The 21199-nt window shown below is 40.5% G+C and overlaps 1 protein-coding gene across 2 annotated transcripts in view; it reads right to left on the bottom strand.

Annotated features, from left to right (window-relative positions):
• Positions 1 to 20311, bottom strand: part of znf385c (zinc finger protein 385C) — a 189461-nt gene extending 169150 nt beyond the window's left edge. For both annotated transcript variants that reach the window (XM_042505284.1, XM_042505282.1), the window contains exons 1-2: positions 20154 to 20311; positions 15319 to 15420 (exon numbers count right to left, since the gene is read on the bottom strand). In XM_042505284.1, coding sequence (XP_042361218.1) covers positions 15319 to 15379 — 61 coding nt within the window. In that variant the 5' untranslated portion in view covers positions 15380 to 15420; positions 20154 to 20311. The remainder of the gene's footprint in view (positions 1 to 15318; positions 15421 to 20153) is intronic.
• Between the last annotated feature and the right edge of the window lie 888 nt (positions 20312 to 21199).

The following is a 21199-nucleotide window of genomic DNA, read 5'->3' on the forward strand; positions in this document are numbered from 1 at the left end:
GGCCACCTGGACATACTATTGTAAACAGCTAGTCTGACTCTGTCCAAAGGGAACGCAATCTGCCTATACCAGCGCCTCTAAAGCTCACTAATTAACACATTATATCCTGTCTTCAGTTCATACAAAAAAAGAGTAGCTACTGTAAAAATAACAATTTGCCAAGTAATGGACCAGACTATTTAATGACTGTGACCAGTAACTTCCTGGAGTTTCTGCTAGGTGCCTTATAGAGTGGTACAGAGATGGCATTCATTTGTAAGCCAGCCAAGAAGTTCAATTGTTGCATTGGATTTGGGGTTATGAATTAAATAAACCACAAAGAAAATTTGTACAATACTTGCTTTGTTCAGCAAGATAATCTCCACAATTGAACACTACTTTTAGGATTTTTGATGCCTAAATGCCATCACCAGAAGTAAAAATCTAAAACTAAGCTATAAACAGACTACACAATTGTTGCATGACTTCAACATTCCCTTTACAACAGACTGTATGTAGCCATTTTTGGCTTGAGGACGTCCTGTAGTGTCATTTCAACGACCGTCTTTTTTAAGAATTCCTGAATGGGGAATTTACTAATGTATTTTATGTCGTAGAGAAAAACATTAAAGTCCCACTTGACTTATTTCAGGCATCTTACAAAAAACCCACTGACTTCAAGAGAAGGAATCAAGTTTCAAGCAAGTTTGCAAAATTGCTAACTTGTTTCTGGGTTTTAGGACTCATTTTTACACCAGTCTATTACTGCTCCTGGATAAGACATTGTCCAGCACATAACCAATCCCAGAAAATGGTTGTTTTTAAATTTTTAAATTAAGCTCAAATATACATATCACATGTTAGTGAGCTTAAGAGGTGCTGATTGGCAGATTTTGTCGCTGCAGGACTAAGCCAGGCTAGTTTTTTTCACCCTGTTTACCGTCTTTGTGCTAAGCTAAGTTAGCCAACTGCTGGCTGTAGCATCATGGTCATATACAGCCATAAGAGTGGTATTAATCACCTCTTCCAAACATTGGAGAGAATAAGCATAGTCACCAAAATGACAAACTATTAATTTACAGTTCCATATTACGATATAACTTATATTACGTACATTATAAAGTTGTCATCCATTTTTACATCAGAATAAAAGGAGAATTACTCTCCTCTGTAAGCCAAGAAACCTTATTTCCTCTTCTTACTTCCTTTTAGTCTGGACTTGTGCTTTTTCTTGTGGTTTCTGGGCAAACGTATATTCTCTCATCCCAGTGGATAAATTGGCACTAGGTCTGTAGAACTGTACGGTAAAATCCATAAGTCTTGACAGTCCTCTATAGCCTCTTAAACTCCCACTCCCACTGTTCTTACCAATCTGTCCATGCGTCAACCTGGTTTCCACAGTAACCAAAGTGGTAAACTGTGTCCATCCAACATGAACTTTAAAAAGCCCATCTTTAAATGGAGCCTTTGATTGACCAGAGAGAGTGGAGTTGAAAATGAGAGAAACAAAAGGAGGGCGGGTGGAGGAACGATGGCACTTCAGGCAGTTGATTAACTTCAGTGTGAGTGCAGCCAAAGAAGCATGTATGAAAAAAAATGAAATATGGAAATCCTTTTTTAAAGAAAAAAAGAAAAATACGGCGGGCCGACAAGAGAGAAATGCATGAAAACTGCATTTCCATTTAGATTTGACGTTTCTTTTGGATTTGCCACACACTCATGTTCACCATCCATTACATCTGTCCCCCTCCAACACAGAATCTAAAAAGGCAGAAAATTTATGTCTGATTATAATAAAAACAGAATGTATATAAAATATGTAGGTATATACAGCATGGTCTTCAAAATAGGTTTTTTGGTCTTTTTGTTTGAAAGGAATAGGTACAATCTCCGGAGATCATTTTATTCATACATGCATTTTAAAGCTGAAGACCACTCTTGGATCATTTGACGCTGTGTTATGTGCCTTCTTTTGACATTGTCTAAAGGTGGATGTTTCCTCTTCATAATGAAATGCCCTTGCTTTAACAGACTGGCACCCTTAAAAGAGCATTTATTACACATTCAATCCCATATCTTCTAAATGCAGGCATTTCTCATTCGAAATATTTCATGGCTATGCATAAAGTGCCAACATCAACATGACTGTTACATCTCTGCCTGCTGCACTGTAAACACACTCAGCTTTCTGTGAGATAAGTCATGGATTTACTGTACCCCTGTATAAAAGAAATGGGAGGCCACTCAAAACCCCATAACCCACTGCAACATGAGTTATGGTTCACTTGTGCCCTTTCTCAAGAGTCGGGGGACGCTGCTGACCCCTTCATGGTCACTTGCCCTTGGCGTCTATGGTAATCAGAGGGGTCCAGTGGGATTACCATAGAGCTAATTATATTGGATGGCAATTGAGGCACTAATGGGAAAAAAAATGCTGGTACAAATGAGAGGGCATTGCACTTAGGTAAGAGGATAAAAGGGAATAAAAGCCAAAAAATGCATCAAGTTTCAGTGGAGAAGACACTATGTTAGAGTCCTCAGATATTTATTGACTTTCTGGAGGAGAAATAGCTTAATAATCTGCACCACAGACACTGTCAGTCAGACTTTGGTTGTCCATCTAGGCTCAATCAATTTTCTAGATGCCTGCAGTCGGACACATTCATATGTGACTGACAGTTACCAAATGAAGAATCGCTGCTAAAGATGTGGAGGGATATAAGAGAGGGGAAGCTGTTGCTTTGATATGAAAAAAGTTCAGCAAATAAAAATGGATAAATTGACAAATTGTTAGTTTTAATGATATGAGATGTATATTGGGCCAATGTTGGCATTTTATTAAATATCAAATATTGGTTATTCAGTGCCAATTATATTTTCATTATCATATTTATTTAATGGTCAGAGTTCCATGTTCCACTGATGTTTTTATAAATTAAGACTTAATTTCAAGGTAGTGATTTAACCAAACTTTTTCTTACCACTTAATAGATTTTGTGGCTAACAGAAAGAAAGAGATCTTTAAAGATCAATATGCCTTGTTTGTGGTTTCAAAACAAAGAGCTACATCTTTCCACCATAGTAGATGGAAATATTTCTTTATCTTAAGGTATTTTTTATAATGAAAGAATTTAAAGTTAACATTTCTCAAACAACTCAGTGGTTTGGAATGATTGCAGTTGAAATCACTTGATTAATTATTTGAAGACTAATCAGTGACTGATTGGATTAGTATGCGCACTTAAAACCTTTGTACATCGCAGCAGTGTCCCATTGTGATTGAAATGACAATGCATGCTTTTCAGTATTACTTTCTTGATCAGGTTTTGGAATATGACATTTATATTAGGGTATTAAAACTCAAGGTACAGCAGGAGAGTAACTGCAGCCACATGCTATTAGCACCTGTAGCCTAACTGTCTATAAGATTTATGACTTGGCACTTAACCTCCCAATGCTGCTGATGACTTTCATGGTATTTTCCCCAGTGAGGGGGACACAGCAAAGGAACAAAGCCTCCAAACTCTCACACTATCACTACATGCTATCAGATTTTTAATCCACAGGGAGGACAAGGAAGCAAAAGCTATACATATTAATAAGAAGAAATGCCTATTCCCACATCTTTTACACAGAGGAGTGTGATTGGGAATGGAGCCACTGTCAGTTTACCAAAAAGCTCGCCCTCTGGCATGATAGCTTATGTCAACATATTTCTTTGTGCAACCTCTAAAAACAGTTTATTGGACAAAGTCTGTTAAATGGTTAAATGCAGCTCTCATCTTCTAGGTCTTTGAAATGACCCTGTATAAGAGTCCAGAAAAGCACTTCAATTTTGAGAGGCTGGGCTTTTTACTCATGAACCTACATAGATGATTGCCTACTGGGTCTTAACAGGATTAATCGTCAAAGTGACGCGCAGGTGCCATCTTCAAACCTACATTCTGTTAAAATGAGGGGAAATTTAGAAGTTCGCCTTCCCTGTGGAACAATATACCATTAAATGCTTGTCCATCTGTTTGCTTCACTTCAATTGAATGCCCGTATAATAATTTGAAGAGGACGGTACATGTATATTTATTGGGATATTATTATTGGGATAGAATAAACAACAACAAAAAAACAGAATGATGCGAAACAATCCTTTGTTGTTGGGAGTGGCAGATGGTCGACAGGTGGGGGCTCTCAAGTGGGAACCCTCCAATCCTCAACGTTTTGTTCATTAGCCTACCATGTCTCTTGAGGGCTCAACATTGGATTCTGGTGTCCCAGAACCTCCCCTCTCCCACTTTGTTTTTTGTCATCTCTTGAAGTTATGTTGATGTTTTTGGAGCCCATAAAGGGTTCTTCCATGTAAGCCATATCCACTGACTTCTTTGTTCGTCCATATATGAGATTTATCCCTGTTCAAGTCTTTTAACAGGACTGTGAGCTCTATGATGAAAGCAGTCTTACGTAAAGAGGACCAGGGGACCAAATCCAGCCTTAGGTCAGTAGAAACAATCTCAGGTGGAAAAATAAACTGCTGACCAATAGTTTCCAGCATTTTCCAGTCATGAACAGTGTCCTGTTTCAGGCTTGGTGGAAGGATGGTTAGGCCCCTCCTGTCCTTTGGATGAATGCTGTTGCTTTCAGGGGGATTGGAAAGGGTAAGGAGTTGGTCACCCTCCGCTTGAATTCAACAGCTGATGCCAGACTCTTGAGGACCTGACTGTGTCGCCAGGTGTAATGGCCTTGTGTGAGGCTTGTCTTACAATCTGTTATGATATGTTTGATAGTTTTTGGGGTTGGACAGAGGGCACAGGTTGGATCTTTGCAGATTCTTTGATGATAGAAGAACGCCATATGCAGTTTTGATGATAAAGCTAATTTAGCTTGCTTCCAAATTGCATAGACCTGTCAAGGTGATCTTTCTTCTCCCCACATCTTCCCACCACTGCATCCATTGCACCTGTTTAGCAAGGGGGACAACTTTCACCAATCTCGCTGTCTCCTCCTGTTAGTGTACCTCCTTGAATGCCAATTTCATCCACTCTGACATTGTGGCCTTGTGCCAAGTTGGTTTGCCAGCCCCCAGGTCAAAGCCTCCTATTACCTGCTGAGCTTGCCCATGATGTCTCTGTACCTCAGGGTTGATGTGACTTGCAGCACTGTGTCAAAAAGTGTCCATTTCTGCCCAGTTATTAGGGATGCTGCAGCACTGCTGATGGCCACATTATCTGGGGGAGCAGACCAAGGCACCAGAGCTTCAGTTTCCCGCGCACAAGGGCCTTGTTGATGGCAGTAGTGGTCAGCGTTCTCATGTTGACCATGTGTGCCCTGTCAGATGCACTTTGGAGCTCAGCTTTGGTTTCTACTAATTTTAGCTCTACCTGATGATGACTTCTATGGCCACTATAAAGGCTAGGGGTAAAACTGTTCAGCATGCCATGATGCCAACCTCAAAAGCTGCCATATTGCAATGAAGTCAGCTGTTGTGAAGCACAGTTGCATGTCTTGATGGTAGGTCTTTACCAGCATAGTGATGGGCTCCAGTACTTGAAAAGGGAGTCCATGGGAAACAGAGTTGTATGCGTTGGCTGGGTCAAAGACGATCACATGAAGATCTCTTTTGTCCTTCTTGGCTACTTGGATCTGGTGCCAAATTATGCTTGTATGCTCCAAAAAAAAACAGATAACCCTGGGATTCCTGCTTTCTGTACAGATGTATCAACATACTTTTTTCCTTCCAGGTAAATGGACAGCCTCTGTGCGTCCATGCTGAACTATGCTGCATGTGTGGGTGGAACTGACTAATGTCTGATGCATCTTTTTCTCACAGAATTAGCACAATGCCAGCCCTGCATAACACCTTGGGTATTACTAGCTTTGGTCACATTATGAGCACAGAAATGGTCATTTTTTGTATTTGTATTTTTCCAATCCAAGCTCTTGGATATAGGGCTTTAAATAACCCAAAGCTTGGCCTCAACAGAAGTGAATCACAAAATGATCATTTTGTAAAGATATTTCTATCCCTGCATAGCCTTGGGAGGATACTGAATGAGAAGTATGCAGTGAATGGTGGAATAAAATTAATAAAGGGCCAAGTAATAGTGGACATATTGATATCTCATTCTCACCCATATCAGCACATCCTGGCCTATTCAAAAATAATGAAACAGTCACAGCTCATGAACCCGCAGCCTCACTTAATTACACAGCAGAGACAAAGGGTGAGATTTATAGGAAAAAAATGCATAGATAAGTTGGATACATTTGTGTCTTTACCAAGTTTCTCATTATGGTGACATTGTTATGCTATGAAAGAAAGACATAGAAGAAGAGGAATATATTCTAGCACTCATAGCTCAGCAAGGAGTCATTTGTAGGAAATGAGACTGCTCATAATCATGGTCTATTAGGTGCATCTACTGATATAATTTGTCCTCCTTTGGCTACACAGCCATGTAGAAATCATTTAGGCTATTTTCTTCAAAAGTTTCTCCTGGATTGTCTGTCTGATGATCTCCTGATAAGCTCTCCCAGCAACATGGTAAAATTTTCATCAAGGAACTAGGTGATTTGCACAATTATATCAGGAGAGGAAAGGTGTGGGAGACAGAAAGCCTATAGAACTGCAAAGAACCCCCAGAGGCTGTCTAAAATTGCAATTCAAAACATTTTACGCAATTATAATATTTTTGTTCTGATGTCCCATTTTTATGTTTGGCTTGCCATGCCTGCGTGGGTTTGTGCTTCGATTTCCTTCCTCAGTCTGAAGACATGCAGGTCCAATGAAGAGGAAACTCTTAACAGCCTGTAGGTGTGAATGTGAATTTGTTTGTCTGTGTGCTGGTCCTGTGATGGACAAGTAACCTGCCCAAGGTGTTATCCTGCTTTTTTGGCCACACCGGTAGCATGGCTCACAAGATGACAATGTTGGTCCAGATTAGAATCTTTGAACAACTACTGGATGAATTGCCATTAAATTTTGAACAGGCAGTTATGGTATCCTCTGGTAGTTATGAATCCTATTGATTTTGGTAAAACCTGCAAAACTAATGACATTCCCATTAGCCTTAGCTGAACTTTATGCACTCTATTAACTGTTAAATGTTAGATTGCTATCACACTAAATTAAGGGCTGAACATGGTGAATATTATACTTGTTTTACATCAACCTGCTATAATTGTCATTGCAAGTATGTTGGCATTTAGCTCAAAGCACCACTGTGCTAAAAGCCTAGGTCACACAGAGAGGCAATCTCCAGGATTGGAAAATGAAGCCAATATGGAAGTGCCAAAAAACTGCAATTCATTGAATGGCCACTTGAGTCTGGCTCCAAAACAGAGTCAACCCCATAGACCCTTATGTTAAAATGCCCAACTTAACAACAGAAATAAACATGTTTGCAGCCTGGTACAAAAGGGGTTTTTGGTCTCTATAGCTACATTACCCCCTCGTGACAACTGTAGAGGGGGTGAATTTTTATCTAACTCATTTGTTTACATTTTATTAAGGCTTGCAGTTACACATAGTTAGGGGTGAGTGACAGGCTGTTCGCAGTAGTGTTTTTGGCTTCTTAGTCAGATACACCTCTTGCTCCTCCACAGCTCCAGCCTCTTGCCCAAATATGGTCACCTCTGGCTCCAAAAAAACAAGATGACGACTCAAAGCCACAAACCAATGGATGACGTCACAGTAACTACATCCATTCATTTTACGGACTATGCTTCACACAACACAATCTAAAACTTGATTTTCCACTCATTGACAGTTTTTGGAGCTACCCAAGGAAGCCCTGGTTTAAAGACAAATAGTCATTAGCTCGGTATTCGCAAATTGGTGCTCAAGTGTTTAGTGTGAACTATTAAAATCTCCAATGCATCATTTACACATCCCAGGCACACCACAGATATCTGGCAGGCTAAATATCTGGACCTGTCAGGGACCCTGTTGGTGAGCTACAGCAAATGAGCACGCAAAAGGTTTAGGACAGAGGGCTAACTTAATGCAGTGGTGCTCTCAAAGGTGTGGGTGGGTGTGTGTGTGTGTGTGAGAGAGAGGGAGTGAGAAAGTGACAAGAGGTGAAGAGAAGGTGGACTACTGCATGTAATGTTTCTGGAAGCTATAAATAGCCTGTGATATTTGTAAGCACCTGCCCGACCCTGGGTTGCAGCTCAACCTGTGTATCACAAGACTTAGCAGGATTCTTCCTGGTGAAACATCTTGAGGTGTGTGAGCCATGGCGCTGGTCAGTCATATGGTGTGAAAACCACAACAATTTCAAGACACCTGATCACAGGACAGCAAGTTGTGCAGTGGTTAGCAGTACAGCAATCTAATGATTTTGAAATTTGGGTAGTGTGAACTAAGCTGAAGTGAAGCCTCACAGACCTTCTACCATGACTGTAGACTGTAGGCGTGGCAAATGCATCTAATTCAGTCATTTAACTATCTGCCTATGTTGATTTTTTTTTTAAACTACAACCGAAAATATCCTCTATCTGACGTGTTTTTTTCTTCATTTTTAGTTTGTGCCACAGCAATATGCAAACCTTGACTGCATCTGTGATTGAAAATCGGGGTAACGCACTGTGACACAAGTAATTGATAGAGATATTTGGTTGTATTCAGTTGTTCGCTCGCACAAGACAATCACAGGGAAGAGGACACTTTATGTTGCCCATCATCATGTCAAATCTATTGACGACTGAAATATTGACTTGCGTTGTTGTCACAGTCATTTTGATTTATACATGCATAATTTCTCTGCCATGTCACATCAGCAGAGATGTTTCAAGGCTGAGTGATTGCTTAGTTTGACAGCGGCGCTTAAGAGGTGCACCTAGGTGTAAAGCTGTTAGGAAAAGCTTGGAATATGTTGTTTATTGCACTTTATTCTTGTAGATTAGATGCGAGATTTTGCTAACCTTGTCCAGCATTACCCTCCATTATTCCCCTTATTTTCTTGATTTCCTACTTTTCAGTTTGTGTTAGGAAGCGATTCTTCTCTCACAGCTCTGCATGACCTCCAAATCATTTTTGTCTATTTTTGTCCATCTTTATTTCCTTCTGCCCATCTCTTCTCCCAAACTCACTTTCCAATCATTTTCGACTCTCCTATGCAATCACTTCACCTGCTTTCTGCCCCACCTCTCGCTCTGCCTCTCCCCCTGCCGTTTCTTTAATCGTTCTGTTTTCAGCTGAAGGTTACTCTTGCCTGCAGGGCTATGAAAATGTCAGAAAGGCCCACTCCATTTTCAGTTACGTAAATAGCCATTTCCCGCCAGAGCAAACCCACTTTTCCAGGTCTGACCTGCCATGTTGCACATCACACTTCCCACCTCTTTCTCTACACTACCTGAGCACAATAGCGGGGAGGAAAAATGAACAGCGCTCCTTCAATGCTTATCTGTCATTTTGATAGAACAGACCGTTTCCATCGTCCTCTGCATTCATCTCCCTCTTCTCCATTTAAGCAACCTAGACTCATGAGGGAAATGTTCATACATTTAAATGAAATTGCTCCCAATCCTGTAGTGATTAGCTTGCACACTATAAAACCCATATATGCTGCGATTAAAAGCTTGCTTTCAGGACAAGCATTGATATTAGGACAAAAACTATGTATCAAGTTAAACAAATAGACTAATAAAATATATAAGAACAACACTGTTTGACTTGTAATTTTCAGCATTTACACCCTTTACTAGTCATGTAAACTTCTATTAATCACGTTGTGGAATAAGGTTGAAATATTCAAATATATTCACAAAAATAACAGCAACAGCTCTGTTAAAATAAAATGCTAATTCCACTTTCCAGGACTCACAAAAGAGCAGAAATGGACTTATTAACCTTGCCTGAAACCACTTTGTGCTCCCCAACCTGAAACAGCCTGTTTCGTCGTGTCATTATAATTCATCAGTGTGAGAAGAAATATGGAAAAGTGTGTGTTCATTGACAGAGAGAGAGAGAGAGAGAGCACTTACAGTGTTAAGGAAAGTGACAGAGAAAGGAAGCGTCTCACTCTTCTTCAAGTCACCGTGAGCCTGAAATCAAATTTTGCTTCCATTACAACTTTACTTTTAACACTCAAGGGACAAATGCTCATTTATAGCTGAGCGAGTGTGTTTTGTGTAAAAAGGTTTAGGTTTTTTTTTCTGAATTAAAATAGATGAGCTTTGGATGCAGAGGTGAGAGGTGGCGTGGGCTTGGAAGGATGCTACAGAAATATTAAACCCGGAGTCTTTTTAGCGAATAAAAAAACATTTCTTTGATCTTGTGTTTTCTAAAACAAATGTTCGTGCTTCTCTGCCCTGTATATCCTCACACTTTGAGAGCAAGCTCCTGCAGGTCATGCAAGGCTTGTTCATTTCCGTGTGCCATGTCCCAGAAAACCCTGTTGTGCTGCGCGTCACTACCCGTCCTCCACCTCTTCTCTCCTTCACTAACACTCCCCTGATCTTCCCTTTCAATTTCCTGCAGCTCCGCAAGACAATGGCGAGCTACATCAAAGGCCTGCATGAGGGGTTTGATAGCTCGCATCAGCAAAAAAAAAGAAAGAAAAATCAGTCTCTCATTCAACAGTATTTGGACAACTCATCATCTTTCAATGCGCTTGCGACAGAGGTTATATTTTCTGGGAGGTTTCCTTTTGAGAAAGCCAAAAAAAAAGCTCCAGGCTGAAGGGTGGAGAACAATTTTAAAGGGTTTGATCCATTACTATTTGCAACAAAAATCTAAGGTTTACAGGTACAGTATGACACCTGAAAACAACAAATTGCCCTCTAAACACATCACATCACAAGTGTCAAGGACACACTATAGACCAAAAATCTCATTTCTCACGGTCTCATATGTTTTCCTCCTGTACTCACACTGACAAGACATATTGATTCATGCCACTGTCAACCATTTCTGCTCTGAAAGTGACTGCAAAAGCACACATACGTGTGCACACACACGTTGTGAGATAAGAGAAAAAAATAACAGGGAAATGATGCACACAAAAACATAATTGAATGGTCGAGATATAAAATTACTTCTGGATCCATTCAGCCTAATTTACCTCGATTTACTCATTGTTTTTCCTCTCTTAACAATGGATATAGTGAGTCAACGCTGTCAGTCTGGCACTGCCCTCCCACTGTGACTGAAAATGACTTTCAACAGCTTGATCGAATTAATTGGCTTGACTGTTGGGCAGAGGGGGGATAGACCATTAGCTATTGAAAGGGAAAAGATTGACAAGTACGTTGTTTCTCACGAATAATTGAGAGGGAGAACTGCGGCTGGAGGGAGAGAGAGGAGTACACAGAGAAAGCGGGTTTCAGACAAGGACAAAAGAATAGATTTTGAAAAAAAAGAAAAAAGTCTGCTTTGTTTCCCCTCCTTGGCAGAAGTCAGATGTTTTGCTGTGCTCCATCTTGTGAAGCATGACTCCCTTTTCTCCTTAGACACAAAACCTATCATTTGGACATTTGTGGATAGACGAGAGAAAAGCAGCTTTACCAAAGACAGGAATAGACATTTTGAGGGAAAAGGGGGTGTGTGGTGGCAGCATAAAAACTATTCAGCGTGGAAACAAGCATTTTCTAGTAATGTACTGTATCCTCAGTGTATGATTAGTTTTATGAGAATATCCAAAGCCAAGAAAAACAAGAAGCAAAAAATGAAAGCTTGACCAGTGCTGCTAATTGCTGCTACATCTACTCATGACACACCAAAGAAAGACCAAAGAGACTACAAGACTGTGGATGAGCCGCAGCAGTGTGCATGCCATGCTACCTTATAGTTGCTCGTGTGAGGGTTGCTTGGAGGGCAGGGCAGTGGCAGAGGTATGGGGCTCATTCTAATTGGATCTGTCAAAATTGCCACCACTTAATGTAGTGCCTCTATTAGGCAAAGCTGCAGCCCATGACCTGCAGCTCTCAGAGAGTGATCGATGGCTCGATTTGTAATTTTGCTGCTGCTGTTTTTGTAGTTGGTGAGGATGATGATGACCATGATGATAACAGAAGATTTTTTAAACGAATGGTTTAAAATGTCAGTCTGGTGGTTGACAGAAACAAGCTTCTGATTTCTTGGCATCTATCAATGTTGTTAAGCTAATGCTAAGCTAATGAAGTTAGCTCGCAAGTTTAAGCTAACATTATTGGTTGGTTAAAAACATAAACTGTATATTAAAGATGGACAACATGACGACCCCCTGGTGGCTGGCTACAGCGTAGGTCATAAACCTCGCCCCCTCCATATTAGCAGATGGGACATGAACCAAACTAAAAAAAACAAAAACAAAAAAAACCAAAAGATACCTCAATGTTTCCCAAAAGTGGTCTCTGTTGTTTTGTGCAAAGCTTATAATGCTGATGTTTGTTTGTTAGAATGTTAGAATAAGTTATTTGAGGCAACAAAAAGGGGTTTTGACTTCATGACTAATAGCTGTGTGTGCCAATCAGTGTGCTCAAGATCAATGGCCCTACTTGCAATGGGAGAAGGGCGGGATCTTAATACCACAAAGATCACTATGAAACAGAACCTGGCCCCAAACATTATCACTGGTTCAAGACGCAGCCAGATCTGAGATTTTGGCTTCATTCTGGTACAGTGGGAGGAAGTGGAGATGTGTTATCCATCTTTATAAACAGTCAATGGTGGAAAAATGTCTCTGGCTGAAGTTTGAATGTTTCCATCTGACATCTGTAAAGTGCTCCTCTTGTCTGAAGAGAAAGAGAAGTCTTTTAGAAAGTGACTAACTAATGCTAACATAGCACTATTGCGCATAACAAGTTTGGCTTACAGTGTTGCAGTGTTATCTTGTCCAAATCCAATAGAGGACGACAAATCAAATTAGGACCAGCTCCCACACAGTGAAGGGCAACTAGAGGTGCTGTTTTTTGTTTGTTTGATTGTTTGATTGTACTTGTAACCAAAAATAATCTAGAGAATGAAATGCTCCTTGGCCTTGAAAATTGGTTAGGGTGGTTGTGTTGCGGCAGTAAGATAATTAGCTGCTGAACATTCTAACACTTGCAGCTTTACACTGTTTAATCCATTTCTTACATTTTTTATCGTTGTGTTTTGGTTTTAAGGATTTTTTAAAAAAAAGAAAAAAAGACAAAATCCTACATACTTTTAGATGCCAAATATGCTAATAAATCCAAAGCTTGACAGGTCTGATGTGTCCAACAGTGTCGCCAACTCTTTTTCAATGCAAGTAGCTAGCACTGGCTCCGTAAGTCGCTAAAAGTCACTAGATGATGTCATACATCGATTTTCATATTGGTGATGTAATTGCACATTAATGGAAGCATTAAAACTCATCTCAACAAAAAATTTAAATTGGCATGAGATTTATGGTGCATATACTACAGTGCAACACTTTCTTGCACTTCAAATGCAAAGAGCGAGAGTTTCACCTTAACCCTAGAAACTCACCAAAACTGAACTTCCACTACAAGCAGTGTCTCCTCTCCCTCTGCCTGTCAAACACCTACTGCACAGCACAAGAGGAGAGAGCAAGACACTCGTCGCTGATGGCGAAACAGCCGTGGACTGCAATTTCTCTGAACATGCATGGTAAAGAATCACAATATATTTGTCTCTTTTTTCCTGATGATCTCAAAAAGTCTCCAAATCTGTAACAAGACCAACTGTTTGCGATGCAGGGTTAAAGGAAGCAGTAGAGCACTACCTTCATGGGCCCGTAGATATGCAAAATCTGGGTGATTTTACACCTGCAAATTAAACTCTCCTAGGGTTGAACAAGGGTCAGCCTCCAATGCTGTATCCAGTTCTCTTTATAGATCCATTGTCATGACTTGTTACAATTGCTATGCTATGATTGGACAACCTTTACCAAGAAGAGGGGTTTAGCCTTTAGCATTTCTTTTTCCTTAAAAGTGTCACAAAAATATAAATCAAAAGCAGTCATCTTACACTCACACCCTGCAGTATCTATTACTGAGACTTTTGTTGCCACACCACAGAGGTAAATGGAATTTGTTTGTGTTGCTTAAATGAATGAAAATAAAACTTTAAAAATTCAACAGTGGGTAAATCTCTCAAAAGACAGTGTCCTGTTACTTAGGATAATCTAGAAACATCATTGCAAAGCACCTCCAGTATTTATAATTCTGACTTGACCCTCTGTTACTGCTCTTCCTAACAATAATTCTGGTAATCTCTTACTCTCTAATTATAGTAAGTCACTTTGGAATGAGCTCAACCAACATACCTAAAATATAAAATGTAAGTAAACCATTCTGAGGTTTGCAGTGGCCTCCACTCTCCTTTGAATGGCTCGGATGGGGGAAAAGGATCAATACCTCGCTGTGCCAGAGCCTCATAAATCTGTGGAAATCTTTTTATGCTATATGAGCCCTCTACTTATCTCTGGCTCCAACTGGAACACAGAAACAAAGCTTTTTCTAGGTTTGACTGGGCTGCTTGGGGGATTGTAACAGTGTTTATCAACCGGCCCTGTGAGACTTTTGTATTGCTGTTCTCTCTCTGTTTACATCAGAATTCTGGGAGTCTGTCCTGATGTGCTGGCAAGGTTACAGATGATGAACGGCTTCACTTTCATACGGAAGTATTCCCCCTCCAGCCCATGCTGCTGTTCCCTCTCTCTAATTCAACCTTCCACCTCCTACCCTCAAAGCTCTCCTTATCCGCCCTACTATGATCAACATTTTTTCCTTTTTGTCCCCCTAGTTCTATTTTCATCAATTTTCTCTGTTATGTCACATGCAGAATTTTCAGGCTGCTATAGTCATTTTGTACTTTACACATTCTTCTAAATTCTGAAGTTGATATCCTAAACAACAGACCTTGCATGTCTGAGCCTTGACTGCTTCAAAGGGATGTGTTCATGGCATAATACGACACGACACGACACGACACGACACGACACGACACGACACGACACGACACACTTTATTGTCCCTGCAGGGGAATCTTGGACTCCGTGCTGTACAAATAATGTCTCCACACAACAATTTTCACACCATAACATTAAAAACACAACAGCCTGAACAAAAACAACACCAGATATGTAACTGCACATAGTCACAGTTTCACTTAGTACAAAGTGCACACATTGCACACGCCCAGCAATAAAAACACCAATCGATATCCTCAGTACCGAACTCAGGCCTGTTTTAGTTAAATGCTTTTGAGTTCCTCTTGTGTGTGCAGTTCTTTCAGTCAACATAAAGCACCCCTGGCCTAGCCTTGAGCATAAGGACTCTCCAAACTGTCACGCACACTTTATGTCTTTCTCAGACAAACAACTAAATATACAGTTATAGTTTATGCACTTCAAGCAGACATTTGGAAGAGGGTCTTACCAGGGGAGTCAGGGCTGTGCGGTCCTCCGGAGCTGAGGTTTGCGCTGACTGGATTTGCCATTGACTGGGGGTTTGTCTCTGAAGCTGCTGTCCACTCTCCTCCTGGTGAAGTTGTTTGTAGTGTGTGGGAATAAAGAAGAGGAAACTACATAAACATCAACTTGAAGCTGCAGAAATGTATATTGTTATGTATTTTTCCAATAATGAAATGATGGCCAATGAATAGCGCCAATAATACAAGGTCAGACTGCTTTCATACGCTTAACAAGGGCAACATCTACAAACCCTGTACACCTTTAAAGTTTGTTTGCAAGCTGCTAATAAAAACAGAGAAGAAGAGGAAGAACAAGCGCAGCATGCTGACAAGAGATCCAAACATGTTGGTGTTCATGTGGACATCTTTCATAATTTCAGAGGAAGACAACAAAACTGCCCCGAGGGTCTGATCCCCAACCGACCAACTTCCCACCATAACAGCAAAGTTCTGGCTGCCGTAAACAGGTTAGCTGCAGAGCTGAAGGACTGAAGGTCTCCGGGGCATTAGCACAGCCTAACATAGCAGCAGCTCACATCAAACACAGAGCCTTTACACAGTCCCAACAAACTCACTCCAAAGAAGCTCCACTCTGTCATTAAACCCAATAATAACCGTTAGGTAAGGCTACCTTTGAGATGCTACAGTTCGCCCTGTCACTGTGTGCATGCATATGGTCTGTCATCAATTGTCCCAGGCACAGAGCTCACAAAGAGTGTCTCCATAAAAAGGCGGACAGGCTTAACTCTCTGTTACAATTACTTGTGTATACCCTATTGTCATGTCTGTTTAGACAGATTGTCAAAGCATTTAATATCAATTCTTCAGCAAAATGCTCCATAAAAATCTAGGCATATTTTCTGACTACATCTTGGCCTCTCTTATCCTCAGGTGTGCATAAAACACAGGTTACAAACTTCTTCATAAGAAATGAAGACAAAACACAAATTTGAAGCAAAAATAACAAAATAAACAAAATAATAAGCATTGTAGGCAGTTGTTGCAAATGCTAGACCAGCAACTTTCTCTGCAGTAACTCAGATTTTTTTTATTGATTATCTATTTTATTCAGTGATGAGAAAACTGAGAAAAGCAGCAAATACTCATATTTAAGAAGCTGAAAAGTATTGCTTTTTAAGTTAGGTGTTTTACTTTAGTAAAGTTAGTTTTAACATTAATAATTTCATGACTAACTAAATATTCATTCATCTGCCCTTCAGTTAATTGTTTCAACTCTTCAAACACTTATTCAAGTTGACCTTTTAGTCAGTGGACTAATTTGTGATTAAATTTATTGTTTTACCATTACAGTCTTGGTCGAAGGGAAAGACATTTGAGTGGATTTGAATTCAATCAGTTAACCCTCACATTCGTGACATACGTGCAAACAAGGCTGCACTCAATCATCCTCCAGTGATCGGCGTAGAGAAGAGTAAATAAAAAACTGTGGACTGTGATACGAGCCCACAATAATCCCCACCAGCCTGAATGACTCAACGCGACTCAACATGGATTAATAACAGGGATTAGAGTGACAAACTGCAGTCAATGGCAGAGACAGAGGAAGGAGGACTGAAAGACACATTTATTTTCGTCCAAACCAACCTACACACACAGCTATGCACACGGACAAATACTTCAAATAAATATCTGAAGCACTATGATTATTTAAGAACATGACAATGTTAACAGTGTCTGCCAGACATTGTGATGTGTGCTAATATTTGTACCGCAGATATGTCACAATGATTTATAGACTAAAACATAGAAAACTGCACTTTTTGAGATGTTTGCTTGTTTTTTGAGTGAATTTTCTTGCCAGTGAAACAGCAGAATGATCTGCTGGGGAGTCAAAGATCCTGATGACGAACTTATTGGGGAGTTCATCCTTGAGTTTCTGGGCTCTAATAATATAGCAGCCAGTTCTGTCAAAAGAAAGACAGAAGAAAGGGACAAGACAGTGAGGAGCAGACTAAAGCCCAGCCACAAAGTGGCAGACAGCAAAGACAAGCATCTCTTTTATCTGCTCTGTAATAAAGCATGAAATAGGCTGGGGTAACTCTCAGCTCTGGCACTGACTCCAGAGTTCCAGTCCACTTCAGAGAGCGACATCCTCAATCAAAAGAGACGTGCGACAACAAAGATGCACCCTTTGCCTTCTATAATTGCTTTCATGTTGCCCCGAAAATACTCACAAACATGTTTTCAAGCATCTGGGTGTTAAAAAAGTAACGTACCATGAAATTAAAATGTAGACAGGAATGCTCTGCGTAAAATTTAAAATACCCTCCTTCTTGAATTCACCCAAGAGATTTTTGACAGCAGCCAAGACACAACTGCTCCAAAAGAGGTCACATGGCATTACAAGACAGAGATGTCGAAGATACCATCGCTCCCTCCAAACCACAGGACTCGCAGTAATGCACATCCACACAGGCCGGCGGCAGCTTGATAACCACTTTGAACTACAAATAAGGCACAGACGACAGACATAACAACATACAGTGGGACAATGCTAATGTCATCACCCGTCTTGTCACTGAAAGTAACCTGATCCACTGCTGCTGCCATGAGAATAGGGAATGTGAAGTCTGATATCGTCCTCGACAAGAGGGTCGACAAGCAACATGGCAAGCTCTCAGACAGCCCAAGCAGCTGGCTGACAAGCAGACCGGTCCCAGAGGAAAAGCCCATCCCGGTGACCGGCTCACTGTACTGTACCAGATATTTGTGTCTGTCATTGACTGTGTGCTGGAGAGAGTATGTGTGTCGAATACACAAGCAGAAAACAACTGTGTGTTTAAAACTGTTGACAGTAGAGTGTGTTGCTTCATGTGTGACAATGGCCTAACAGGTGTGACTTCTGACTGCAGTCTGGGAGCTGACCCTATAGGCTTTACCGATGGCTTTTTTGGCCATGCTGAGTCAAACCGTGCTGCATTGAATTTTGTTTCCATCACCAGCTTAAATGTGGCAAGTTGTGCTGAGTAGTGACCTTTTTCAGAGTCAGGTCAAAGCGCGGCCGACTGCCTCCAAAGCGGGCTGCAGTGACATTACATGGTCTTCATCATAACTAGAGATGATTCAGCATCAACATTCAGTTATGATTCAGCGACATATCGTCTCCATTTTTCCAGCAATAAGCTGTAGATGCCAACAGCCTGAAAAGTCATGATTAAAAAACAGCTGGCTACCACCAACCATTACACAGGACAATACTTAACAGGGCTTTATCTCAACAGCCACTACATGGCACAACATTTTCATACAGATGCTTATGGTTACCAGAGGATGAATCCTAATTACTCTAATGATCCTCTTACTTTTGCCCTAGCATCATTCGCATACTACTACTGCAGCCTACTATTTGATGGACTATGAAATTTTCAGTCAAGCACATTTATGTTTCCCTGCTTCCCATGCTTTGACATCCTTATTTTTAATCTAGCAACAAAATGAGTGCTTCAGGAATGAGTCTTAAAACCCAGACATTAGTAAGCATTTTAGCTCTCCCTGTTCCTTCATCTGAAGATCAATGAGTTTGGTTCGATGCTTAAAATAAAGTATGTGGTGAAAACAAGGTTAAGAAACATTCATGTTTAGCTCTGCGACATTAGGTAAGTCAGCCAATACACGATTTGACAGTAGACGGTTGCTAACAAGAGGCTTAATGAGACGTCATCATGCCAAGCTGCACCAGTCGCATGGTTGCAACATTAAGTCATGCGACTAGAGTGTCAGTTCATTTATAACCTAACATTGGCTTTTTATTTTTGGCCGATTACATTCAGGCATAAAAAAATCATAGAAGTTGTGTTCATTTGTGATGATTATCTTGCTAAACAATATGTGTAAGTATCATAAACGATATGATGATAACGTGACGCAATCCAAAATACAGTGGAAATTATGGTGATGCTAACTTCCATGTCAGCCTACAGAAAAACATCATCTGGCACTATTAATTATCCAGTGCCCTGTGCTGTGGTTTATAATCAAATACCTGCAAAAACAATGACATTCCCATCAGCCTCAGCTGCACTGCAGCAATGTTAATCTAAGATGCTGATCATGGTATACATACCAACTTAACATCAGCATGTTAGCACTGTCATTGGGAACATATACAGCATGCTGATGTTAGCATTTAGCTCAAAGTAACACTGTGCCAAAATACAGCCTACATTGTTACATGGCTCTTGCTGACTTTTCTGCCATTTCTGCTTTTGTGTTGACAAATACTGATGTTTCCACCACTTCTGGCATCTAAACTCCTCTTAAGAACAAAAGAAAAAAAAAAAAACAAGTGGTTTAACTTCTCATAACTCTTGCCTGTGCTAGGAGCACAAGTTAATAGACTTAAAAAATAAAAAATAAACTTAGCCTAGGTTTCTGTTGTGCCCTGGAAAGCATGGCAAACAATGCATTACAGAGAAATTACCAGTCATGAACTTTGTATTTTAGGAAGAAGAGCGTTTAAAAATGTGAACTCAAAATACAGAGCAACTTCGCCATGTTGGGTAGCCTACAACAAAAACCCTCATCAACACACCTGGTGCAAACCCAGAGAGACCAGCTGTCCATGGCTCACAAGCGCCGAACTGCTTCAACAAAACGCCACGAACCGACAAACTGCGTCTCTCTCTTATGTTTGTGTAGTTGAGGAAGCGAAATGAGGAGTCATTTATGAATCCCGACACGCTGTTTAACGTTACACACTGGCCCATTAGTACAGCTATAAAAGTAAAACGTGTGGCTAATGAATACGCTGCCAATTCACAATTAATTTGGAAACACTCACCTGAGGCTGAGTTCTGCCAAACGCCAACAATGGAGCTGCCATGCTGCGCCGTATCATGCACTGAGTGGTATTTACTAGCTCACTTTGTTTTGTGTTGAGTGGTTGAAATGCCCACTGAATATATATCCTGTGATACTGAGGAAAAAACAGCCAGCTGGACAGGCGTCTGCCGCCTTCCTTGCATAGTTCAACACACACGGGTCCTCAGGTCACGAGCCTCCATTACAGGAAGCTAATTAGGCTAATGACCTGTCAGTCGCACATTAAAGGCAACACCCAAGATAGAGCCAGCAGTGGTGCCCTCAAAGGGTGGGCGGGGGGGCATGGCCCCGCTAATAAAATCACTGGTCCTCCTCTTTGGCCCCCTATAGTGTAATTAGTGTTTAAGAAGCTGTTGAGCCCTCTTTTTTAAGCCAGAACAAAGGTAGTGGCATCCTAAGGCACTCACTGGTAGCAACTATGCTTTTCAGGAAATTGGGGTAACTTTTGGTGACCGAACAAGTGGCATGGCCATTTTCCATTATCTGACTGAAAATGGCGTTTATGGGTGTGCACAAGCCTCCCCTAATTTGAGAAGACGTATTTACACTAAATATCTTTTTCTTTACAATCAATATAAGCTTTATTTTTTATCTTTTTAAGGGAAATGACAACCAGCATATTTGAACACCAATGAATGTCCTAGCATATAGGCCTATAGATTTATAACATATTAAAACGGGACAGTTTCAGACCTCAAAATGTTAACTGTACCAGTCTATGCACAACAGATATTTTGTGACATTAAATGTAATATAAAAAAAAGGTATATCAGTTTTCAGTTCCTCAACTCTCAACACTGACAGTGGAGAAAATAGTTTTCAAATAGCCAATTTACTTCAAATGCATGGTAGAACTCCTGAAATTCTGTAAGCACTTCTTTTTTTGTTGTGTCACCACAAGATTTTCAATGACCCCATCCGGGACCACCACTGAGAGCAGGATTTATATCTGGAGATTTCTGTGATTAAACTATTTAAAAGCACCTAAACTGAATTTAACCACGA

This window comes from Plectropomus leopardus, chromosome 17, assembly GCF_008729295.1.
Source record: "Plectropomus leopardus isolate mb chromosome 17, YSFRI_Pleo_2.0, whole genome shotgun sequence".
NCBI classification, from domain to species: Eukaryota; Metazoa; Chordata; class Actinopteri; order Perciformes; family Serranidae; genus Plectropomus; species Plectropomus leopardus.